Here is a 21,906-nt window from a genome sequence, read left to right as displayed (position 1 = left end):
TTGTGAAAAATTATGACAAGGCAGCAGGCACAAGATTTTCCTGCCACAAAGATGACACCTGATGTGTATTTGACAGCGTAAGTTTTATATCCAGTACTTGCAGCACGTTAGAAGAGGGATCGCACCTGTGTGTACTGAAGGCAAAGTCCCAGCCTAGCACTACACATGAACAGTAAGTTCTCAGGTTTTTCCTTTGATAATGGAACAATAAAACCTCATAATTGCTTCAAATATTTATTTCCATGGCAAAAATAGACTATAATATATTCATTTCACATATATTACATTCAGTAATACAAGCTTTTCTGTCTATGAAACACAATTTATACATTGTTTTACAAACCAATTTCAGTTTTACAAGAATTAAAGCTGGTTTGATTATACATTTTTACAGTATTGGTGGCAAGACAGCAAGAAATAGACATGTTAACCACTAGCTTAGTACTAGAAAATAATACTTCACGTTTGCTACTGTTTAAACAAAGTCCCATTTAAATCCTTGCATACTGGCTCAAGTGAAAGTTGAAGAAAATGGAGCCAGATCCTGTATTCCTCTGACACTAAGGACTCAGTCCTACAAAACTGCTGATAGGATTTCAAACGCCCATTTGCTTAAGTGAATGAAGAGATTTCAGCAGTGTGCAGGAGTGTACATACTTGCTGATTTGCCACATAAAGCCTCAGGATTTCCATCCAAGTCCCCCCAGAAAAGCCACGAAGAGGACAGGGAAGTTGGGTATTTCAAAGCAATTTAAGCAAGTATCTTTGTAAAGAGCATACACACCTTGTCAGTCAGAATTATCCAGGATTAGCAAGGTGACAGACTGGAGGGTTTTACAGGGGTTTTCCCCATCAAACCCCTACCATTCTAAAAATTAATGGCATTTGCAATGTCTTTAAAGTATGTTAAAAGTCTCCTAATTTTACCTAAATATTTCCAAATGGAAAAACAGCATTTAATTCCCTTTATAAAAGTTAGGCACCTTTTGAAACTGTGCTCCTAAAATCAATAATTTGGTAGTTTTGATTGCTGCATATCTAAACCAAAAGAACATTACAATATCTACAGACTCACTCTTTGACTTGCCACAGGCTGGATCTGTTGTAAACTCTGTTCATTAGATTCTTGACATTTGATTTCTATCTTCTTTCTCTAAATAGAGCTGAAGAATAGACTTCAACAAAACAAACACTCTGGAGGTTATTCTTCACCACTGAATGCAGCATCATGTGGCAAACAGCAAACAACAGAACCAAAGGCTACTTAGCAACAGCTTTTTGAAATGCTCATTGAAATTAACAAATCCTTTTTTTTGCAGACCAGTTAGACCTTAAAGTAACATATGATGCCGACAGAGTGCACCAAGTTAGCTGGTCCCCAGCAAGATCATACTAAGAATTCTTTTTCTTTAACTTCTCTTTTTACAGACATGTTTGCAACAGCAGTTAAAAGTTTTAAGATCTTCTTCCCTTACCTTAGCACAGTATTACACTGTTTTAATGTCACTGTATTGCAAATGCTGCACTGCAACAGAACTTCTGAGTACATGATAAATTCCACATTTCAAGAGTCTCATCGTTAGCCCAGCCTTAACTTGGTGCAACTCACACCAACTGTAAACACCTGGCTTCATTCAAAACATAGTTAGACTTCTGCTTCATCTCACGTGCATCCATTAGAAATTATCACTGCAAAATTGCAAGTATGCCTATTCCCCCTGCATTTTGTATCTGTAAAACCAGAGACTGTGGTTTGAAAAATCTGACCTTTAATAAGTAAACAGAAATTGAGCTGACAGATTGCATCCAATACATTTGGAAAGGAAGATACGTAAAAATAACAGAGCCTCTGAAAAAATATTTGGGAGTTTAAAAAACCACATTTTAAAAAGCCAGTAAAAATAATACCTATGACTACATATTCACTTACCCTACCATGCCATGAAAAACATACCATATGACTCAAACCCTACTAGCAGCTCTACTGTGGATACAAAACATTCCAAATCCTCCTCCAAATGCCTTCTGCCACTCCTCAAATCCTCACTCTCTATGTCCAAAATTTTGTACTTGCACAAGAGAATTTCTTTTGAACTCTCATCTACTTTTCCTTTGAATGCTGTACCTTCCTGTATGCACATTCCTGCTGCATTCTTTTGGTTAGTTCTTGTAATCTGTATTTAAATTTAAAGCAGACGTGAGTATTCGTGCTTCAAGGGCTCAAGCTTTCATTGGCAGTAAGCCCATTTTAATTCCTTCAGTATCATGAAGAACTGCAGGAATTTTGCATCTTGCAGGACTGGACTCCGGCTTTGCACAACTTTGCAGTATCGGAAAAAACCCCAACCCTAAACTCTAAAGTGCTGAGTTCTTAGTAACTGAAGCATTGATTCTTTTAAATTTGAACTATTGAAATATAGTAATGGGTTCACTATTTTTCAGTCCAGGGATTTAGTAATGCTATTGATATTAAAACTGAGGTCTCATTACACAGCTATGATAAACAACCCTGCAGTTCCCAAGTTTGGTCCAGAAGCCATTGAAATCTATGAGCCATTCAACTTTAACAGCTGCTCCAACACAAAATATGCAGCAGCAGCTTCAGATAGTCTTACTTATTAAATTTAAAGGAGCCATTTTGGAGAAAATTTCTCCAAGTGTTGGCCGCTTCAAAAAGAGATACACAGGATTACAAGAGGAGCCAAAAGTAAAATGCCAAGAATCTTTTCCATTTTGGTAAAAATTTATTTTACTTTTATTTGTTATTACTGCCTTTTACTTTTTTTTCTAAATGTTGATGATAACTTAGAGCAGCTTTTCATCTGCAGAAATACAGGAACGCTGCCTTGGTCACCTGTTTTGAATTAAATGTATTTCTACGTATAAACCGTAGCACCTTGCACTGTAGAGGTTGTTGTTCACTTGTGTGAAAGGTACTGCAATGAGAGAAATACTAAGGCATAAAACTTTTCCTGCTCTTCCTGGGGGACAGCAGAAAAGGAGAGCACTGCTGTGCAGGCTGCAGAGGTTATGCAAAACTCCCCTGTGCACCTCAGAGCCTCTCCCTCACCGAACAGGGCCAGGAGGGACCTGCAGCCTAAAGCTAACCCAGCTAGGGCAGTGACATCTTTGTAAGGGACAGGGCTCTGACTTTGCTTCTTAGAGAAGAGGTTTTAGCCTGAGACTACAAAGCTTCACTGGCCAAAAAAACCTCTCATCAGAACAACTAAGAAAGAAATCAAATATGCAGAAGTTCTTCCTACAGTTTACATGTTCTTCTCCTGTCTCTCCATTTGATCCTAGAAAGCATCTTCTACCTAGTCCACAAAAGTCCACCACATCTGTCTCTTGACAGTATATAGCACCTTTATTTGTCCCTGAGAGCTCTGACATCCCTAGAGATCAGCATCATCTTTGCCATTTGCTGCAAGAATTCTTCATACAACTTTTCTTACTAAACAAACTCTGTTCAAATCTTGCATAATCATCTGATTTCATCCCCATAAAAACAGAAGCACATTTGGCAAAATTGGACAGGCTTTTAGAGAAATTTTGAGTTTTTGACAAATAGATCCACCTCTGACTCACACTGTGACTGGATTTGGACAGTGGATATTCTTATAACATCCAACACTTCATGAAGCACCCAGCACAACTACATGTAAAAATGCATCCCTTTTCAAGGCTCAGAACAAAAGTGCTAAAAACTGAATTGTCTTTTATAAGTTAACTGAAAATCTAAACAATGGTTTAAAAAATAATTTTGTTGCAGAAGGTTGTGAAGTTTAATTTCATTTGGTATCTTTAGAAGAGAAACTGCTCATTTTCAATGCTCACTCGGAGCCATATGCTTACATATAAAAGCAATCCTGCAATTTTCAGTAGAAAAACTCACATAAAGTCAAGTCTAATAAGGTCAAGTTATTACTGCAAAAACAGACTGCTGATGGACAGAACTGGAAGCTGAAGGGGAGGAGGTAGCAGTGTTACGCTACAAAAACCAAGACTGACTACCAGATTTGAGCACAACCACCTCTAAAGGTAAACACAACTTCTTTTAGTAAAACAGAAAAATAAGCCAAAAGACACACATTTCCTCACCCACCTCATGTAATCCCACAAAGACTGGATTAAACTGCTTGTTATAACTGCTCCTTTTAATGCCTTGCAGCTGGTGTTCTGTCCCAGAAGCTGCTGAACAGCTAAAAAACTGTTGCTTGAAGTTCTGGTTGCCCATCGTGTCATAAAAACTGCATCTATCAGGTTATGAAGATCACAGCACAAAGTTTAGAAATGGAAAAGGTACAAGCTACATTTTAGAGCCTGCCCTCCCATTCAAAAAGATTTCTGCAGATAGAAGTGAACTGTGGCAAAAATTAACAATGTTTTTAAAACACAGCATGATACAAATAGCTAAGTATGTTTTTTTCTTTCAATACTTCTGTCAACACAGATTAGTCAGATTGGTTTGTTTGCAAGATTTATATATTAAGAATCAGTCTTCCATAACTGGTTTCCTCTGGACTTCCAGTTTTATATTTGGCAGTTAGTAATTCATGGGCGTTTTATGTAAGAACAACATTTATTTTCCCTAGTCTGAAATATTCAATCTAACTTACACTGAGAGTACAACAAATCGGACTGCTTCCAAGCAGACCTGAAAGCACCAGATCAATACCGTGTACCTAAAAGTAACATATTTTGTATAAAATTACATATTAGCACAATGTCATTTGGACCATGTGTTTAACTTCATGGAAGTAGCTTATTACAGAGGAAACTGAGGCAACCTATTTATAATTCTTAATTAATGTTTTGGAGAACACAAGTATTGATTTGAAGGGCGTTTAATAGTTTCCAAACCCTTGTTAGGGCTCAGAAAAATAACAATTTCAGCACTAATAAACCTGACTTTTAGTTTCATTTCATTTCACTAAGCAGGTATCAAGGGAAATGGACACTTAACCATGCCTGCGGACTGGTCTACTATAGAGGGGTTTTTAAATTAAACCAGATATCTAAAAACTATAGCTCAATTTGCAACAGGGATTTTCAACTCAGCATCTCAAAACGCTTGGAAAGGCAGCTAAAACCACACTGTCCCCATCTGAAAACCACAGAGGATTATTTAGGGATACTGTCATTTGATCAGCCCCATGGGACAAAATAGGAACTACAGTAGGCTGTACCTGCCTACTTCAGGTCCATGCCACAGCCATTGACTCAGCCACCTACACAGCTACTAAATTACCCACATCTCCAGTGTTTCCTCTAAAAGCTCTTCTTCTGCAAGCGTTCTCAAACACTCTTCATTGCAACGCTGCACAGCATTAGCAAAATCTGCTCTAGCACTAACAAAATAATCTGGACGATTCTACAGAAACTTCCAATGCTTTAACGGCATTAACATTATGCCATTAACATTAACATTTTTTAAGGTCATCTTTGCACTGTGTAAACCAGCAATCATAGCTGCCACACCTCCTCCATTATGCTTCATACGATCATTTCCACTTCACCACTCTGCACCCTCCTACTCCCATTTTGGTTCTCTCACTTCATCAACTTAAAAAGCTCTTCCTAAAATAACAGGTTAGTAATGGTATATTACGAAATTAAACAATGCATGATTATAGTCTCTATATTTAGCTACATAAATAACAGAGCAAAAAAAAAAGTGCTTAAAACATTTGCATCCACTTTGATTTCAGCCAGTAAAATCAAACTGTCCTCTAAATATATGAATAATACTGAATATGTACTTTCTCTCATCCATTTGTTTCCAGCAACCTTGTAAATACTTAAAATATTTTCCCCCTGCCTGTTGCAGGTAAACTTGCCTCCTCTCAAATGAAAGTTATCAACAATTACCGTTATCTTGCACTTGTCTGTTCTATTACATGGCACTACAACTAACTACCAATAGCTTCCCTAGGACTTTCTGCTTGATTTTTCAAAAGTTGGTTCAAACATTGTCAGTCTTCTCCTCTGAAAATATTGTTCTGTTTAAAAAGTTTTCTGTTGTGGTGGTTCATTTTTTTTCAATTTAAACATCCCCAATATAAAAATAACTGTCCTTAAAGCAACAGCTTAAAATATCTAGGAGCTGCTAATTTTGCTAAGTAAACCAGAGGAAACCAAAAGTTCATTTTTAAAAATATAGATGTATTGTTCTAAATATAAAATTGAAAGCAGAATGAAACTGCATAAGACCTTGACATTCCCAAGGGGCAGGTTTCTCACCCCATGTGCACCTACAGATTTTAGATTTTGCACAGTCAACAATTATGTTTTAAAACACAATGTTAGTAAAATTGTGCTATATACCTCCATTCCATAAGACACTTAATTTGCTCAGAGTAACAGCACTCTAAAGAATGTGTGTAAGTACTACAGACCAGTACAAGCAAAATCATTCCTTAATGTGACTGTGGCTGAACATGGTAAGAATTTAGTCCAGCGGAGATCCTGTTCAGCAGGGACTGTTACACTGACTCGCATTTAACAGTCTCATGGCAGCCCTAAAAGGTAACTCTGTGATTCATCACACAAAGAATGAGAGCAGTCTGGACAACTCTGATTTTCTTTCTGTAAACTCTTGCAGAGTCCTTTAGGAAGTGGCAGGGGTTAGATAAGTCTAGAACTTTTGAGAAACTGAATGAGAACTCCATAGACGAAAGTGTACTGTGAAAGAGTCTGCACCATCATCATTCTCTGCTGCCTCAACATATCCAGCACTCGTGGGATGTCCAGCATCTGGAAGAAGAGAACAAAACATTACAAGTGACTGGGGCAAGGAAACTGGCTTGCACTTTCCCAGCAGGAGGTTCGGAGCAGTGCCTTGTGATCTAAGGGCAGAATCAGCTGTTCTGATTTCAGCTCTGACAATTCATTGCCCATGCCTGCAGTATGGACTGCACTACACCACTGATCATCTGGGAAATATGCATAATGGTAAAGTCACCTATGTCTTCACAAACCTAATGGCTGAAAAAGTCTGTCACAGTGTTAGGAGAGGGATGCATAATGAAACAGTAAGTTTGTTGGGTTTCAGTTGACACATTATATTATTAATGAACATTTTACAGCTGTTCACTTCTGGATAAAGGTTGATAGGACTGGTTTTATTCTATTAAAATACCACTCTGTCCTCTACTGAGGCTGATACTGCAAATACACTACACTTAGGAACAAAATAATAACAAGTACAGAGACTGGCTACAAAGCAGCCAGTTCTTGAATATTATCAATTCTAACGCAAGAAGCAGTAAAGTCAGGATGAAATCCTGAAATATGCTCAGTGGCCTAGGGCATACCTTGCTTCACTCAATGACTCAACATCTTAGGGAGTCAAGAATCCAAATGAGCATTCCAGTGCCTGGTGTGCATGTGGGCAGCTCTAGAAGATTATTAACTTCTGTTGAATTCCCAAGAGCTATTTCAAGCATAGTGGTAAGACCTCTCCCAAAGGCTGCTCAGATGAACAGCCGTAACATATTTTAGGCAGGTTATTTACTCTTCCACTACCTAGCATTACTTAAAGCACAAGAAAGAAAAAGAGCTCACCTCATTGTGTTCCAAGCATGCAATCATGATCTCTGCCAGTATGACCACTCCTGTCCGTCCCACACCTGCACTGCAGTGCACCAGCACGGGAGGATTAGAGCTTTTAGGGTCTGCTGTGCTGTTCGTGTGGCGCCGCACTGACTGTATCTCCTCCAAGTATGCTATTAAGTTCAACAAGATAAGAGTAATTAATTTAGGAGATGAAGCCCCCATAAGCTATGCTATTATACTGTACGACCACCAGAAAAGCAGTGATTTAACAATCCACATGCCACAGAAAAATGATACATTGTACAAATCACAAGTCATACCCCAACCATAGCAATACAGATCTGTAAGGATCATCTAACTTTAGTAAGGATTTCCTTTGCTTCTTCCCCTATTCCTACTGAAGGCAGCTTGTGGCCATCTTGCTACTGCTGCAACATACACAAATGTGTAGTATGTGATACAATTATGTTTTATTCTATATGGACTTCTGGTAAATTATTTGCTTTAGACAGAAGGAGTCACTTTAATAAACTGTCAGCTATATTCCTGCAAAAAATATAGTTCAGTATCTCTTGCTGGTGTGAAGAAACCTTTTCCAATGGAATGCTTGGCATTGTGTCAAAAGCTACTTCATATATAGCAGCCATTTTAGAAGTCATTAAAAAAACACCACACCCCAAAACGAAGCTATTAAATACAACTTACATAAAAATCCCTTTAAATCTTCTGGGCAGCCATGCTCTGGCCAGTCAGTATACTGCAAATGCCAAACCGTTCTCTCCTGTCCTGTGAGAAGATGTTTAATCTTCAAACCTGTAGTTGCATAGCAGCCTGAGTCAGTACGGAATCGCGTGGTAATCTTAAATCTTCCATATGTCACAGTGTTGTGTCTTGAACCAAGACGTGGCCAGTATCTGAAGCTTTTTTCTCTCCCACTTTCCTTAAAAGTAAAACACTTGCTTAACAAGAAACCTAAGAACATCCATACAGCTAAAGCTCCTGTAGTAACAACTGTATCTCTCCTCTGTTAAGTAGTACTAGAGTGTTATGGCCTCTTACTGAGAAAACCAACTTTCCAGCAGAAAGAGTTTGCAAATTTATTTCTCTGCCAAAGAAATCAAGACAGAAAGGGGTCATTAGAAACTTATCTTTGATCGGTCTATTTGTTGGAGCAAAGATCCTCTAACAGATTATAAAAAAAATCATTGTGGAATTTCTGGGAGAAACCTGACTCAATTTCTACTCACTTCCTCTGCCGTCACCATAGCTATGATCGCAATCCCTTGTTCCCAGATCATCTGCCAGAAATCCTGACATGTATTCTGCAAAGGGCCCTGCGTGGCAATGTAATCCCACTCTATGCCTCCAACAGAGATCTGTAAAAAGAAAGACATTAGATGAGTAATTATTAAAACCCTTTCCCCAATTCTAAAGTCAGCCATTTGAAGACACACAAAATGAAAAAAGGCAGCAACACCACAGAAGTAAGCGCCCATTGTGAGTTTTATCTGCCCCATTTTTTAGCTGCATCTTGTCACATTAGATGCAGAAGAGACAAAATTGTATAGGCTCATAGCTAAATAAATGTATTTTATATCATAAGCACCATGTAAAACTGAGAAAATGAAATTGTATTTCTCTTTTGTGAATTTAAGGTATTGTAGCAAATTCAGGTTTAGAGAAGCTTTCATACTCTGGTGCTGTAACTATTATTACAGTACTAGTTCTTATTTCCTGAAAAAATATTATCTTGTTTGAGAAGGGTCAGAAGATTCAGTCAACATTCGTGAATGAAGCAGAAAAACTACGCTGCCATGTCGGTGTACAAACAGCTTTATTAAAAAAAGACAGCAACACAACTACGAGTGCTGCTTTGACAATCTCAACTCTTTTCAGAGAAAGCATGAAGCCAACTGTAGTTGCACTTAAGGCAGGTCAATGTATTGAAAAATGAATTAACTGCCTTGAAAGTTCTTGAGGTCACCCTTCAAATTCTTCACTTTTAAACAGAACTTAAAGAGTTAAGGATGGGGAAAGAAGGCAACTGGTGGTTTTGAAAAAGTCAGTTTTCAACTGCCTGGCTCTGGCAGTTCCTCTAACCATCAAAAAAAGATTAAGCTGGGAGATTGCTCACTGCCCATTGTGGACACAGTCTGAGAGTACAGAAAAAGAAGAAGCAATTGACTGTCACTGCAGCTCAAAAATATCACAGCCATTGCAGAGGATCCCAGTTTGTTTTAAACCTATTTGCCTCCTTAGCTCTGGGAAGAATGGGCGTGCCTTCTGTTAGCAGCAATCTCCAGAGAGACAACACAGAAAGGACACAGATCAACACAGAAGCAAACTGCAGAAGATCTCTCCAATAATTAACCCTCCATTATTCTACATGATTAGGAAAACAGGTTCCTGCTTTCCCTGAAGAAACTTCTGGAGAAGAAGGGAAAGAGAGAGAAAAAGATCGAGGGATTATCACTCATCTTACCAAACCAAAATTGATAGCCAAACGCACTTTTAGTTACCACACAAACTGGGAAATATCTCTCCAAGAGTATTGCTCTCACCTTGATATGAGATGCATTGATGTAACCCGTGTTATTTTCTTTGGTTGGGACCAGCTCTACTCTGGTATCATCATAAGGAAGGACGTCCTGGAACCGGTTTCTCTCGGCATTTTCAGGCAGGCGAGCTACTGAGCACTCACCATCCATCAGCCTTTTCTTGTGAATGCGCTCGTACTCCGTGAACACCATCCCCTGCTCCAACCGCTGTTCCAGAATCTTGCACTGAAAGAACACAGATAACCATACAAGGTCACATCCTAAGGTGAGTCTATTTTAACAGAGAATTCATGAAGGATAAAATGTATGTATTTTCTTCTCCTACATACTTCTTCAATGCTTTTCCAGCTATTAATGTTTCCACAAACATACCAGAATAAATTAGAGGCAAACCTAACCAGGAGGAATTTTGTTCAAGTGAAAACTAAGCAGCCTGTTAGACTTCATTAGGTCACAAAGACCTATGTGGATACTGCTTGTAAAGGAAAAATTAGTTCATAGTTTCTGTAAAGACAGCCCAGCTGAGGGGAAAAAAACTGGCCAAGCAGACAGCTGTGCCATACTGCATACTGCATACTGCCTCAAATACCTTTGATCCACCTGCTCCATACAGCATGCTAGGTGACATCATTTGAAAGGTCTCCTTTAACCTTACAATAATAAAAGCCCCTCAAAATAATAATAAAAAACCCCACAAACTTAATTGTTTGGATGGAGAAAAACTAAACTTTGCTTACAGCAGGAAAGCTGCCTTAGAATCTGTTGCTGCAGTTCAGGTATAAACCTGAATATTAGAATTTTTCTAATAGTATAATTCAGTCTTTTTCATTTAATAAACTGCTCCCCCCTCCCCTTTACCCTTTTAAAACCAAGTTGTTTCTAAATCATAAGACGCTTCTGGAATTTCTGCATCTCTTTGCCAACAATAATTAGAGGAATAATATGTAGGATGCCAGCCAGAAAATTTCATCTATGTCACATGCCCCCAGATTCTTACAGCAACTGTGCTGTGGTATCAGGTCATAGAAGTGTCTTTTATCAAGTAAGTATGCCAAATGTTGCAGAGGAAGGTGTAAACTTCCATCATATGCAATTTGCACACCAATACATCAACTGTACAAACTCCTTTATTATCTTTAGGCTAAATTCACATATTTAAACTGATAACATAAGCTGAGCAATGAAACAGGCACTGAATCAACACTAAATTAATCTTCTAAAGTGTCTGCACTCTGGACTTCCTTTTATGTCACAGTTGTACTTTGCATTGCATCTTCTCACCTGTTTTAGGAACTACTCCCATTTCATGGTATTTATTCTACCTCTATGTGACTGCCTGAAGAGAAAGTGTAGTGACTCTGAAAAGTATGACTTTTTCATAACTTGACTTATGGTTTCCTCTTTGCCACAATGCTTTGGGCAGAGCTAGCTGGATACAAACACAGCTGAATCCAGTAAAGGTCAAGCCAGAAAGAGATGATGGCTCTAGGTAAGAGGAAATAACCGACACAGGTACTAAACCTGTATTTCAGTAATACAATTTTAATTTTTGTCCCTTAGCATCTTAAGCAATGTACATGTAGTTCAACCCAATTTTTACTGAGTGACTTGCAATTAATTTTCTTGGCCTATGCATTTAAACTGCAGCAGGTGAGAGCAGGACTATTCCTTCAGGTTCGAATCCCTAGATTAGATCTCTAGTGACTAGCAACAAAATCAAGCTAGAGAGGGTCTGCAGCTGAGGATGCCCAGCCACGCTCAGAATCGGATTCTAAAGAGACCACTGGTTGCAGAATGGGCAATAATCACTGTAGAATTTGGTTTATCTAGTTGTTCTGGTCAGATGTGTGATGGCAGCACTGTTCTTCGTAGCCCATCACAGCCTGAATATTGACTGTATTTCACTTTCCTGCACTTCTTTAATGATATATGCAACAGGCTGAAGCAGATTTACTGATGTTTTTTATCCTGACACAAGCCAATGGAGTCTTACATTTCTCAAAGAATGATCCTCAAATTCTACAACCTGATGTCCTCTCATTGATCTGACATCTTTTACTGAGATTAAAATTTCAGCAGACCAAACAAGTTCCATCTACATTTTATGGGCTCCACCTGAAGAAAACAGATAAATACAATCTGCACAAGTTTTACTCTGGGGATGCAATTTAACTGCAAAACCTACTCTAAACACCATATAAATTACTAATAATTATGACTAAAATCAATCTCACACTCAGAATTGTAGGTTTCACACCTTTTCACTCTGGAAAACCCCAAATTAAGAAAGAAAATAGGAAGAGTTGCATAAAAATGTATCAGCACATACTAGTTAATTAGCTTCCTGTATGTTCAAAGGGTAAACTATAGTTGAATCACTGTCACCCTAAAGAAAAATCTGAGTTACGCACAATATTTCTAGCAATGACTTGTCAGTCAGAAATATTTTTCTTTGTTTCTATTCTCAGCATTTGAGTTGCCTTAATATGAAGCATTTTAAAGTCAATAAAAGATATCATTCATAATAATGTAATTTTGAAAAATTGCTAGTGTAAATCAAACATTAAAAAACTTCAACATACTCGTTCATCATTTGTTGCTCTTGTTGACTCTTCCTTCCCCTCATCTGGCAGAGGCATTCTAGTCAATGCCAGTCCATTTAGGGCAGCTAGCTTCAGAGGCCCCATTTTTTTTGCATCATTTTTATTCTTTTTCATGCCCTGCAAAAGAAAAGCTAAAACTTGTAAATAATCTTAAATAGCTGATTATGTTACAAAGCAGAAACCAAATGAGTTCAGCTAAGTAAAGGATACTTCTCTGGCCCCTTCTTCGAACAGCTCTGACCTTTTCCTTTGAGAAGCACTGCAGTGACAGATTAGGGTGGTGGGACTACATTCCTCCAAGGACACAACACAAGTCTGTCTTCATTCCAGACTGGTTAATGAAACTGCATGAGAATGACAAATATTGTTCTCTACAAAGCTCATGACTGAGGGCGTGAGGTGGCCACTCTGGATAATTAACATTCTTGAACAGACCTGGGATCACTTCCCAAAACCAGTAATACATAAAAATGATTCCTTACTAGACTATTCAGTTTTCAGGCACTTTTCTTCCCTACAATCAAGCAATGATCATATACCTTTAAGATATTTGAATACAGTTAAATATTTTACTAAGTTTGCAACGAACTTGACATACAAAACATGAACACAGAACTGCAGACAGATTTGACTCCTGCACCAGGCCATGAGTCTAAATTACGGAATTACCATTCATTATTTGAGAAAAATATCAAAGGGGGATTTCTATGAAAGAATTAATTCAAATTATTCTTTTAAAAAGGGTAAGAGAAAATTTCATCATTCCTGCAGTCGCTAAGTTTAGTTGTTAACAAAAATACACTGAAAATATGAGCGCATATGCTGCTTGAATGATAATCAATGCTTTCAAAAGTTAAATGGTGGTAAGATATAGGAAGACAAAGCTAAGAAGATGAGACTGCATTTAAAAGTGAAGTGAACACAAATACAACAATAAAAGTTCGCTGAAAAGCAAAATGTGCAAGCATTGGTAGGGGCCAGCTTTGTAACTAGGATATTCATCTCAGTTATGAATACAGAAAGGTAATATGCAACAACACTCAAATGTTTCTGAACTACAAACTATGTTACTGGACGCTCTCAATGAAAAAGTTCTAATATTAATTTAATTTAAAGGTTGACAAGAATATCTACATAATTGTCAAAAGGAAAAGCAGGGTATGATTTTGGTAGACACATTATTGTCTGAAAATGTATCTTTTGGAGAACAAATACTAAGTAACTATCTAAATGTGAACACAAGGAGAATGGTATCACATTTTTTTCCTATATCCACATTAAAAAAACAGAAGGAAGAAGACATAGAAAAACATACACAATTATAAATTGAATTTAAGCTGATGGAGGTTTGTTTCATAGTGTTCAGCTCCATGTATAGCGTATCTGACAGACAAAAACTTGTGAGAGCAGGAACTATTTCAACACATAGTTTTGCATAGGTTAGCTTTTGCAGCATCAGCTGTACATTACCACAGCAGTACAAGTTATATAGTACTACCTCTGCAGTCCAATTTGTGCAGAAAATTATTTGACACTCAGGTATCAATCAATTTTAAAAGGCAAAATAATAATAAAAAATGGTCTTCCTGTATTAGCACCTGAGATCTGCCACAAACTACTAAAACTGAACAAAAGTCTAAAACAAAGTGGGCACTTAGGAGTGCCAGTAAAATTGTACAGTCCACATAGACCTTGATGTTTCTATGAGGTGGGAATTATAGGAAAGGTGAAACTTGCAGTTTTTCACTATTTATGGCATCATAAGATTGGAGTAGGAGAAAGAGACATGATAAGCAAGAAATACCTTTAGTGGGATAAAAACAGCTTGAAGAGAAAGCAAAAGGGAAAGGATATGAAAAAGGAAAGGCATGGAGTAAAGAAGAGAATGCAAGGAAAGAATTTGTTCCTTAAGGTGTCAGGTTCCCTCTTAGATCAGAAGAAGCGGGCAAACAAATTTTTTAAAAAGTGAACATTCTGGCTACCTATGATTTTTCAGTGAGAAGATGAGAAAGTTGAATGGAAAGAGTTGCTTCTGCTCCAGATAAGAAATACGGCCGAATAGGGATCTAGAACTGACTTTAAATTAGCTCATTCTAAAGCTCCTAGCCAGGTTAGGTTTTCAGATGGATAAAGACTGCACAGCTGGATTTGCGTGGGAGGACAATACAAACAGAACTCAAACATGGCAGAGAAGGGGATAAAAGATAGCTAAGCACAGTTAATCAGGGAAACACAGAAAAATAAAGGTCAAGCTTAAGGTAGCTTTTAATTAATATATTTTAAAAGCATCTCAGGTTGATTAAAAGAACCCCAAATCTCAAACAAAAATCCCAATCAACTGCTACAGACAACCCGAAACAAGAGAAATAGTATCCACTTACACCTAGAGGGGGAAGGCCTTCCACAATATTCTTCTTCCCAGACAAAAGATCGGACACAGGTCTCTTCTTTACTGAATCTTTCCTTACTCTGTATCTCCCTGATGTTGTAAGATCAGATTCTGACATAGATGGAGTAAGCAGTCCTTCCCCTCTTCTCTGTACCTGGCTTTCTACTAGTAAATGAACAGGGCTCATATCTTTCATTCTCTTTTCTGCCTCTGTAATATGTAATTTAGGCTCAAGAATATGCAAAGGGCCAGCAGATGAAGCAACAGAGCTATAAGGGTAGTTTAGTACTGAATCATGAGAATAACCTCCCATAACAGATGAAAGTTGGGTTTGATCTTCAGGAAGAGGAGAAAGACTTGTACTGGCCTTGTTCTCTTCTTCAAATTCTTCTTCTTCCTCACTACTGTGAATCAGCATAGTGGCATCTGAAAGGGTTTTCTTGTGATCACAGTTCACGCATTCTTCTTGCTCACCTTCTTTTTGCTTCGTTCTCTCCAGCAGAATGTTGGGCTGTGACCCTTCTGAGATAACTCTTGGAAGAGCCACATCTGCTGCAGAAGCTGACATGGTCCTCTCTTTAATTCTTATTCCTTCAAAGCTGGGAGTCAAGCCTGCTATTTCAATACTGTTCCTTTTCTGCAGCTGAGCATGGCGTGCTGATGTTAGAGGTTCACTGACCTCCTGAAGAGAATGTGCCACAGGCAGGCTGTCTTCCTGAAATGTCTGGACAGAATGGTGCACTCTCCTTGTGATGAGATCTGGATTGCTGCTGCTGATGTAGATATGTCGTGAAAGGTCTGGAGTACTATTTGCAGGTCTTGGGTATGGGTATGGGGGAGGTGGTCGATAGACTTGAGTCTTCATTATATTTGGTGCTGGATAATCCTGAGCCTGGAGCTGCACATTTGTCAACTCAGGCACACTGACTGCCCCAACAACTGGGCGCTTTTCAGCGGGATAGGGATAGGGGGATTGGCTATGAAAGCTGTAGTTCAGGTTAAATGGATAATGGTTAGACTGTGGGGCAGCAAAGTGGGCATGTTCTCGAATTTCAGGCTGACTGTAAACTAAGGCATCAGGCCTGCTGTAAGCATATGAGTTGCTGATGTTAAGATTTCTCATTGAATGACTCTGCCTATCTGTATGCACCATCCCCCTGTTGAGCTGTCTCATCACAGTCTCATAGTCTGGCGTGGGACGATAAGAAGGTGGTATTAGTGCACTGTGTCTGTGTGATGGGACATAATCAGTTCTGAGGACATCACTTCCAGTAATGCTTGGATTAGAGGACATGGGGGACGGCTGCAAATAATGCTGTGGATTGTTCAAGGAGTTTGTGCTGTGTGCACTGTAGACACTCCCATTGCGGATCCGACCACTGTAGTCATGAGGGGTTCTATCCAAGCTAGTCTGAGAGTGACAGTAGTATCCATTCTGATTGCTGACAAAGAGGTTATCTGAAAGTAAAGTTTAAGAACAATCTTTATGTCCAGGACATCAAACAAAGTTATCCTCTATTAAGATGTAGCTAAGGCAATGTTTGAGATTTTCAAAACCTCAATTATTCTAAGCTATGTATTGAAATGGGAAGGGGAAAAATCCCAAACCAAAACTCCAGCTTTTCTGTTTTTGTTGATACCCAAGGTATATATACCAGAAAAACCTACTATATTTATTTCAATGATGCAAACCCCCATGGGAAAACACTGTCTGTTTAAGAATTATTTTCTTCTGTTTAGGAGAGGTTTCCTAAGTTTCAGTCCAAGATTCAAAAAGGACATATCAATCTTAAACCACACCACTGAAAAAATGAATGTCCACACCAGGTTTTGCACTAATGTAAACAGCTTGAACAGCAAAGAAAGAAAAAAAAAAAACCTCCACAAAGAACAAAACAAAACTCCACCAAAACCATAAAAACAGTCCCATAACAACCAAACAGAAACCCTTGCTCTTCTCTCTTCTACTCCTTCAGGGCACATGTAGATCTAGTACCACAAGACCTCAAAAAAAAAACCAAATTAACTTTTCTCCAGAAATTTTGGAGACAGTTTAAACTACCACCATATATTTTTCACACATTAACATATACCTACTCTGATGGGTGAGAAAATGATCTAACAGTTCATACATCCAAGACACATTTAATAATTTCATTACTACTTCATTGGATGTACAATTTGCCAGTCCCCAGAAGAGAACAATTCAGCCATTGCTGTAGATGCCTTCCATGATTTAACTTCTTGGGTTTACCAAAATAATTGCCACGCTTATGTTAGTGAATTTGCTGACAATCAAAAATCATTTCATGAAAAAGATGTTCAAAAATTGCACTTGTGCTTGTAGTAGCAAGTACCCAACAATACTTCCAACACTAAACCGGAAAGAATTCAGCTACATTCTGAATGTAGCTGAATACCTGAATTTCATGAAGACCTGTGTAACTCTGCTTAGATAGAAAATGTGCATATTCCCTTCCCAGTGAGCTGGCTTCTTAGAGTACTATTTATCCAGCAGATTTGTAGGTCTGGAAAGTTCCTATCAAACTTCAGGAGACTTTGCAAAAGATTAGATTCAGCCCTTCAGGGCAGCAACTTTGTTAATTAAAGACACAATGTGTAACAATCAAAATGATGAGGGAAAGCAGCCATGAGTCAGCTGTAGACCACTAAGATAAGGAGTCTACATTGCTTGAGAATATTAGCTAGGGTTTGCTTGGGTTTTTTTCTTTCTTTGTTTCAATATAATAGATACCAAGTCCATAACCTGCCTTAGCCTTTGAATTCCTCAACACCTTGAGGTCTAGCAAACTTAGACAAATGTCTCTCTTCCTGAATTCTGGATTTACTTTTTTAAAAAAAAATTTTAGCTGTGTGAATTGTCTGGGGGCAATCTCTTCGCAGCTATTAAGACCAATATTGACAAGGATCTCACAATGCCATACCAGCTTGATACATGAACCAAAAAAAGCAATAGTCAGCTTAAACTCACAGAAGACACCTCAATCTACAGTTGCTGCATATGCTATCCTAACTGGCATTGCTCATCTCCCATAGGAGAGGATATGGAGGAGGAACAGTGGAAGAAACTGCAGTTGTTTAGCCCGGAGAAAAAGAGACTCAGGGAGGACCTTATTGCTCTCTACAACTACCTGAAAGAAGGTTGTAGTGAGGTGTGTTTGCGTCCTCCCAGGTAACAAGCAGCAGGACAAGAGGGAATGGCCTCAAGTTGCAACAGGGGAGGTTTAGATAGGATATTAGGAAATTTCTTCTTGGAAAGGCTGGTCAAGCACTGGAACCGGCTTGTCCAGAGAAGTGGAGTCACCATCCCTGGAGGTATTTAACAGACATGTAGATGTGGCACCTGGGGACATGGTTTAGTGGTGGATTTGACAGTGCTGTGCTGATGCTTGGACTTGATGATCTTAAAGGTCTTTTCCAACCTAAACAATTCTGTGATTCCATGACTGTATTTCACATTAGCCTATGTGTCTAGAGTAGCAGCAAGCACTTCAATGACTGTTCTAGTACAAACCTATCCCATGTTCACCTATTAATTTATTCAGCTCTAGCTGAAGTAGCTACAAATACAAATTATAGCTTTAACCTTCTAAAGCTGTGTAGTGTGGCCAGGGATTTAATGAACTTACCTTGGGAAGATGCATATGGTTCAGTATAATGACCATTGTAATGCAGTTGAGGTGGTGGAGGCATCATATAAGGCTGAGGCTTAGGCTAAGAAAGCAAACATCTTACTGTTACTTAAAAACTGATTATTCTTTTTAAAAATAATTCTTGAAGTTTTTTTTAATATATAACATATACCATTATATATACATGTAACAATGTATGTATTATATATAGCATTACACACATTATAGTAATATGCATTATGTATTATATGTGTATAATATTACAAATAAACACAAACAAAGCCTTAGTCTTAAACCATGTCTCTAAATCTGCAATATAAGTTTCTCCTTTGAGATCATACAAAAAATAATTTAAAAAACAGGAAGAAAACCTGGAAATCATACACCACTAACCCAAGACTGTATCTTGCCATCTGACATCTAGGAGAGTGTCCTAGAGACAGTATTCAAACTGAAAATGGAAGTGTTTAAAATATTTTTCACTGCAATTATTTTAATTCCACAATTTAGATATTACACAGCAGCTCTTCCTACAAGTCACAAACAGTTCCTCACATACTACACTCATCTTTTTCACTACTAATTTTATTTCACTGAAAGGGACCAATGTTTGGTTCAAAGTCAACTGAAATCCATAAAAAAGCAAACATAAAGCTATTTGCTTTCCTTACCATGGACATCCTGGATGAAGATCGTCTTCTAACAGGATTCACTGTAACGGGCTGAGTTTGTCTATAGAAGAAATTTTATGGTAAAAAATTATTCTTAACAATAGCAAGACCTATTTCAAACATCAGAAAACACTCCCAAGTTCAATTAAAAATTGAACATTTTGAACTCTACGTTTCTTGGAGCCAAGCCTGTGTTAGCCTTTACAGCAGTCTCAAAAGAGCTGTGTGCATTAGCCACCATCACAAAGCAAAAATCAAAAATCCAAGATCAAAATACCGTAGTTAGTTCTTTGAACCCCACATAAAATCGCCTGTTCTACAAGTCAGACATAAAATTGTTTAGGGACCGTAACGTTACAGATGTTACAGGAACTGGAAAGCATGACTATACTGCATTACCATTTGTATGATCTAACAGTCATGCTAGTGGTAACGAATTTTCATAATTTGTTGGGTTGGCTCCAGGACATAAGGTTCAGAAGTCTTAAGCTCCTTTTCCCCCCACCCTACACTGCACCTGTGCTCTGTATCTTGTAGCAAGACAGAGGTCAAAAAACAGCATGATACAAATGAACTGCTATTTTTCAGCGAGAAAGATGTTTTTAAGCTCACCCTTTGGGAAGTGAAGGACGAGAAAGGATTGGAAAGCGTGGAAGGGAAAGAATGAGGGAAGATTTCTGAGAGCCCTCCTCAGGTGGAGAGTCCAAGGAGTCTCTAAAGACAAGGTATGTATAGATTTAGAAAAAAAACCCCTGAAGTTGATACAGGCATGCATAAGACAGTTTTCAGCTGCAGGACCAGATGACAGGAAATCTTAAAAGTAGAGATAATCAGATTTTTTTTTTGAGGATTTAACCTCATGTAAAACCATGCTGCAGTGAAACAATTACAATAAGTAATCCTAGAGACCGACATTCAATACAGGAACTACAGAACTACAAACTGACATTGTTCAGACAGAAATGCACAAGTGCCACAAATGCACTACTTCGACCAATGCTTCTTATCACTCTCAAAAGACAGACAGGTTTACAGGCTTTGAGGTATGAGGTTTACTCTATTTCAAATTGATCTTACTTCTCAAATAAATTAGCATTAAACACATTAATGAGTCACCTGTGGCACAAAATACTTGATTATCTTTCTACTGTTCTCAGTAGATTTCAAACATCTATTTTCCTGTGTATGAAGAGGAATGAAACATGTGGGAATCATGCTTTTTCAACAGCGGACTAGTCGTGTCTAATTCTCTATTCTTTGACTGAAGAAACTTAACTGAAGGAAAGCTGTACCAAGAAAGTAACTCAAATTCCAGCCATTGATTTACAAGTTGGGGACCAGCCCATTTAAATTTAATATGATGAATTGTATTAAATTTACTTTGCACTGGTGCTACTTGAGCTATACAGATTCCAGGGATATCTGAAGAACCACATACCTCTCAGCTGTCAATCCAGCACATTTCAGGAGTGCTTCACATACACTGCCCACCCTTTTAAAGCCTCTAGTGTCCTTTCAGAGCAGTTCACCCAAACACAGGCCAAAACCCTCGTGGTTCCAGTTGCTCACAAGCACTAGCAATATTAGACCCCAAAGCAACTGAAGTATCTCACAGCATTGAGATCCAGAAGCAAAGGCCAAACATTATTACTTATGGTAAGATTTCAGTATTTAATATTGTCCTCTGTTATAAAGCAGGATGTATTTCAAAAACTGGTGGTAATATTTTCTCAAAAAATATTAAGAAAATGAACCCAAGTAATTAATAACTATCATCTAAAAAGGACAGTAAAGACTTTACAGAGGAAGTAGGAGATTTCACTTCCCAGTGGAAGCTGCAAGGGCACCAAGACTTCTGCTAATGTATACTACTTACAGGCTGCATTTATTTAGTCTGTAAAATTTGTGTCTAGCCACACACATCCTCCACACATATTTTGCTGTTTCCATATCTTCCTGCCAAAAAAACAAAACCCAACATTTGCATTAAGTCAAATATTCATACCCTTCACTTGCTTTCAGACAAGCCACTGAATTTTTTAAGATTAAATTACCATTGACCAATTTCATTTTAATGTAACTTCATTAATGTCACCACGTTTTCCCTAAAAGTCTACTTTGCAGGCCCAAATATGCACTCTAGCCTAACAATTTTCTTAGACTTATGAAATTTGAAAGTAGAAGCTGTTTGCTCAAGACACTCCTATCAGCTGTAATACTAACACAATTTATAGTTAAGATTGCCATAAGATTGTCAACAGCTGCCATTTGACAAAGCCACTGGTAGATGCTGCATAAAATTAATTCTGCAAGGAATGCCGTGGCCCATTCCAGCAAAGCTCTAAGGCTATATTTAACTTAATTGCCACTGATTTAAAAGTCAAAAAAAAATCCCAGAAATTTTGCTGGAATGGATGAAAATTTTTATGACCTCATAACCAAACATTTCAATGTACTCAACGTAAAAGATCCAAT

General features: G+C 38.1%; 1 protein-coding gene across 4 annotated transcripts in view; it reads right to left on the bottom strand.

The window, feature by feature from the left end:
• Positions 1–220: 220 nt before the first annotated feature.
• PTPN21 (protein tyrosine phosphatase non-receptor type 21) overlaps positions 221–21,906 on the bottom strand; it is a 46,177-nt gene continuing 24,491 nt past the window's right edge. For 3 of the 4 annotated variants that reach the window (XM_048307999.1, XM_048308000.1, XM_048308001.1), the window contains exons 10-20: positions 21,308–21,387; positions 20,044–20,145; positions 19,432–19,492; positions 18,758–18,842; positions 15,100–16,565; positions 12,698–12,835; positions 10,119–10,340; positions 8,805–8,933; positions 8,263–8,497; positions 7,567–7,727; positions 221–6,756 (exon numbers count right to left, since the gene is read on the bottom strand). In XM_048307999.1, coding sequence (XP_048163956.1) covers positions 6,628–6,756; positions 7,567–7,727; positions 8,263–8,497; positions 8,805–8,933; positions 10,119–10,340; positions 12,698–12,835; positions 15,100–16,565; positions 18,758–18,842; positions 19,432–19,492; positions 20,044–20,145; positions 21,308–21,387 — 2,808 coding nt within the window. In that variant the 3' untranslated portion in view covers positions 221–6,627. The remainder of the gene's footprint in view (positions 6,757–7,566; positions 7,728–8,262; positions 8,498–8,804; positions 8,934–10,118; positions 10,341–12,697; positions 12,836–15,099; positions 16,566–18,757; positions 18,843–19,431; positions 19,493–20,043; positions 20,146–21,307; positions 21,388–21,906) is intronic. The other variant, XM_048308002.1, reaches the window with a different exon arrangement.

This window comes from Corvus hawaiiensis, chromosome 6 (assembly GCF_020740725.1).
Source record: "Corvus hawaiiensis isolate bCorHaw1 chromosome 6, bCorHaw1.pri.cur, whole genome shotgun sequence".
Classification (NCBI taxonomy): domain Eukaryota; kingdom Metazoa; phylum Chordata; class Aves; order Passeriformes; family Corvidae; genus Corvus; species Corvus hawaiiensis.
This window is presented reverse-complemented; position numbering and strand designations above follow the sequence as displayed.